At 40.8% G+C, this 3803-nt stretch overlaps 1 protein-coding gene and 1 long non-coding RNA gene across 2 annotated transcripts in view; one reads left to right on the forward strand and one right to left on the reverse strand.

The window, feature by feature from the left end:
* Positions 1–1467, reverse strand: part of LOC109473893 — a 7941-nt gene extending 6474 nt beyond the window's left edge. Inside the window, exons 1-2 of the long non-coding RNA XR_002140455.1 lie at positions 1342–1467; positions 400–430 (exon numbers count right to left, since the gene is read on the reverse strand). This is a non-coding gene — a long non-coding RNA (uncharacterized LOC109473893). The remainder of the gene's footprint in view (positions 1–399; positions 431–1341) is intronic.
* Positions 1468–1758: 291 nt separating this feature from the next.
* The window catches only part of LOC109473127 (galactosylceramide sulfotransferase-like), a 13566-nt gene continuing 11521 nt past the window's right edge, over positions 1759–3803 (forward strand). The window contains exon 1 of the mRNA XM_019773033.1: positions 1759–1916. Within this exon, the coding sequence (XP_019628592.1) occupies positions 1759–1916 (158 nt within the window). The remainder of the gene's footprint in view (positions 1917–3803) is intronic.

The following is a 3803-nucleotide window of genomic DNA, read 5'->3' on the forward strand; positions in this document are numbered from 1 at the left end:
GTCATAATCAGTACATTACTTTGACTTTTACATTCAAATCTTTTCTTTAACTTGTTTACATTTCTACATAAAGATCACAGGCATCCACAAGAAGTATTGGTTTACTTTCGAAAAAGATTTCTCCAACCTTACAAGAAACCTGGTGCAATGCTATCTGAGGTAGATTTTAGGGGCTAGGGTCTTCCTCAAACTCCAACACTAGCACAATTTTGTTCTTTTATTCTTAGTTGTATTGGTTGTACTTGTTTAGTGTTAAGTGTCAAGTGGGGCTGTTATCAAAGTAAGTGACTGTATAACCTAAGTGCATTCCCACTTTGTCCTTGTCCTTTTCTTTAAATTTTCCTACTAATTTTTTAAAGATGCCAGGAGAGAGTTTGACATGGTTTGCCAGATACTTACCAATTTTACAGTCGGTGAAGCCTAGGATGATCTGAAACAGAAATAAAAATTCCCCTTGACATCTTTTTCCTAATTCAATACTGAAATGAATGTTAGCTTTATTTTAATAATCAATGATATACATGCTCAACCATTTATAATTTTTACAAATGTCACAAGCTGCATATAAACATATATGTACGGTATATTGTGCACTGTTTTTTTAATATCATCGAGCACTAGATAGAAGGTACAATACTTGTTTTGCTGTAACTTTAGACACTATGACAAGACATTGTAACAATTTGCAGCAGTCATGCAGCTTTGTTGTTCTTGTATGACAACAAGACATCACGTGATAAAGTTGGCGGGAATTTTTTGCACAAACACACACAGAAGGGATGATTTCTTTTACAAAGTTCGTGATCGATAAGACTCAAGTACAACATTAACTACAGTATTAAGAATTCAATCTGTCCTCGTAAAGATCTAACGACTAAGAGTCTGGGTCTAAACTTAGACTAGATTAGTTCACCGGAAACGATTTAACCACTAACATGATGTTTACAAGAAATGAAGCACATATACGCAAATTATTCAACATTGACCAAAATAAAGTCAAACGACAAACGATGAGGTTTAGCCCTAAAATTGCAGAAAAAAGTGACCCCAGTTGGCATGGAATTGCAAATATATGCAGACTTCGCACCAACAGGATATTCATAATGGGCGAAAGCCAAAGGTTCAACACATTTTATCCACATATCGTCATATGCAAAATCAAGTGCGAAACGGGTTTCCCCCGAAATTCAAATGAGACGAAAATTCAGATCAGTCCAGGGCGGCCATTTTGTTCATTTCACTGTACACCGAGTTTGATTACAAAACTACACTAAAACTCATAGAATACCCCTCAAATATGGTTAGTACAGAGAGCACATGATATACACATCTGATACGTACCGCCATCTTGATGCAGAGGCCGAAACTGGTGATGTAATCGGCTGTCAACAACTCGGATGAAATTTCAGCCCGCCGCCCGCGAAAACGTCGTCCTTAGCAACGGCGTTGCTATGGACGGCGGAGTGATACGCTCTGCAAAGAAAACTCGTTCGAAAAGCGTTCGATTCAGTACGTGGCTTTCCGGCTGTGTTGATTTGGGCTTTATTTTATTTTCGAATGTTTTACGGTTAGTCTACAGTTAGTCCAAAATTGCGTCTTGTAACCCGATACTTTTTCGAACGCCCGGCCCTAGCAATCAGAAAAAATACCATAGTAACAAACCTACGTAAGTTGATACCGCCCTAGCAATGCGTTGTCTGCCCTAACAATCAAAAACGGTGTCACGTACTAATACAAATTATCATTACCACTCAAGATATGAGTTTCTACTGCAAGGTCCGCTTCACCCGCAAGAAGGTACTGCTGCTTGTGCTAGTGACGGTGCTTATGGTTGCCATTATAGTGACATACCACAAATGGCGGCCAGCCGACCCGACTGCTTTTGTACAGACCAACGATGGAAACCACAATAAAAGGTAAGCCTTCCTTAATTTAGGAAAAAAAGCTAATTATGAGAACCTACTTAACCGTATACGTTTAGAACAACCTATTGGTGGGTTACTTGAACACTAAAAACAACAAGAAAATTCTAAACCTCAGACAAGTATATAATGCGAAACTGCATATGATGTTAGACATCACGTTAACAACAAGTTTATAAAATATTGATAATATCAAAGTTAGCATTCACCTAACAGAAGAGCGGTGATATTTAATGAATAGCAGTTCTCTATAAACAACATATAGTACGTAGTTTTTTTAATAAAATTGTAGTTTAAGTAAAATTCAATATCATTTACATCATTTGTAATTTGTATTTAGTTTGTTTTCTGTACGTTATTAGTTTGTTGTGTTTCTTTTGTTATTACGACGATTATGACTGTACTAAAGATGCTTTATACTTTTACTGTTATTATATTATGTATGTTCTGTGGAGGGAGCGTTAAAAACCGCCATTGGCGATATGCTGCCCTTGGATAAATAAATAAATAAAATTAAATAAAAATTAAATGTAGACGGGCGATAAAAGAGGACCTTCATTAATTGATTGTTGACCAATCAAAGGCCCCCGTTTCATACTGATTATGACGCCATAATATCGCAGTTAGCATGATACAAGTATTGAGAAATCATCCCAGGTTTGCACAAGTGTATCTTTGTTGCGAAATAAAACTTCTGACGCTCAAGGTCTACAGTCTGACCTCGACGCTCTAACGGGATGGCAGAACCAATGGCTTATGTCGATCAACCCCTCCAAGTGTCACATATTACATATAACCCATAAAAGACGCCCCATCATAACACAATATTCTCTTTGTAACGAAGTTGTAACCGGTGTCAAATCCCACCCTTATATCACAGAGTACATCTGTCCTATGATTTGCGGTGGGACACCCTTATTAACCACACCACTAGTAAAGCTGGTAGAGTTCTGTGGGTCATCCGGCGCAACTTAACCCATTGTCCATCTAGGGTCAGGGCCACTTGTTAGAAAGCGCTGGTACGGCCCCACTTGGAATACAGTGCCACCGTCTGGGACCTGTACACTATGGAAGGAATACAGGCGCTGGAGGCTGTCCAGTGTAGGGCCGCCTGCGTGACCCTGAAGCATGAAGCGTAACTGTTCTTTCGGGCAATTGCTGTACGTACAGCGCACGTGGCACGTGCGTGCCGCGCACATTGAATGCGTGTTCCGTGCTTACTCCGCACTCCCAGTTTACCTGCTCAATGACTAGGCAGAACACACTTGTACCGTACTAGGTGCTCCTGACGTACCACGCATGTGAAACGCACCAGCTTTCTACAGTATATAAAGGCAGTTTGAAGGATGACTGCCAACCCGTCTCCAGGATGCACCAGAAGGCACAGAAGAAGACATCTGCAGCTACAATCAGACAGGACTCAAAAAAACGGGCCGCGGAAGACGACAGGGCGGCTAGTAAGGGCCCTGCTACACTTCTTTGAATCGTCTTGCGTATGAGTTGCGTACGGATAATTTTTCCATACGCAGCCGTACGCAAACTGCGCACTTCATATGCATCTCAATCGTTGTGATTAAATTTTGTGAACGCCGGCATACGCACAGCATGCCCAAAACTACGCTGCGTACGCTGTTACGCAGGTCATGCTTTTTTAATACGCAGTTCTTTGGTCAAGCACGGTATGAGTACGCTGTGTGTACGGGATGGACACGCGGTTCATATGCTGATCTGCACCTGAATCTGCACCTGTGCATAAGCTGCGTACAGTGGACGAATGCATTGCGTAGGTGCCATCCGTATTGCATCAGGACAGCGCATTGTACGGGGGACAACATCATCTTTATTTCACTTACAACAACATTACAAGCACGAACACATTAT

The sequence above is a fragment of the Branchiostoma belcheri genome, unplaced genomic scaffold (assembly GCF_001625305.1).
Source record: "Branchiostoma belcheri isolate BF01 breed outbred unplaced genomic scaffold, Haploidv18h27 scaffold100, whole genome shotgun sequence".
Taxonomy (NCBI): domain Eukaryota; kingdom Metazoa; phylum Chordata; class Leptocardii; order Amphioxiformes; family Branchiostomatidae; genus Branchiostoma; species Branchiostoma belcheri.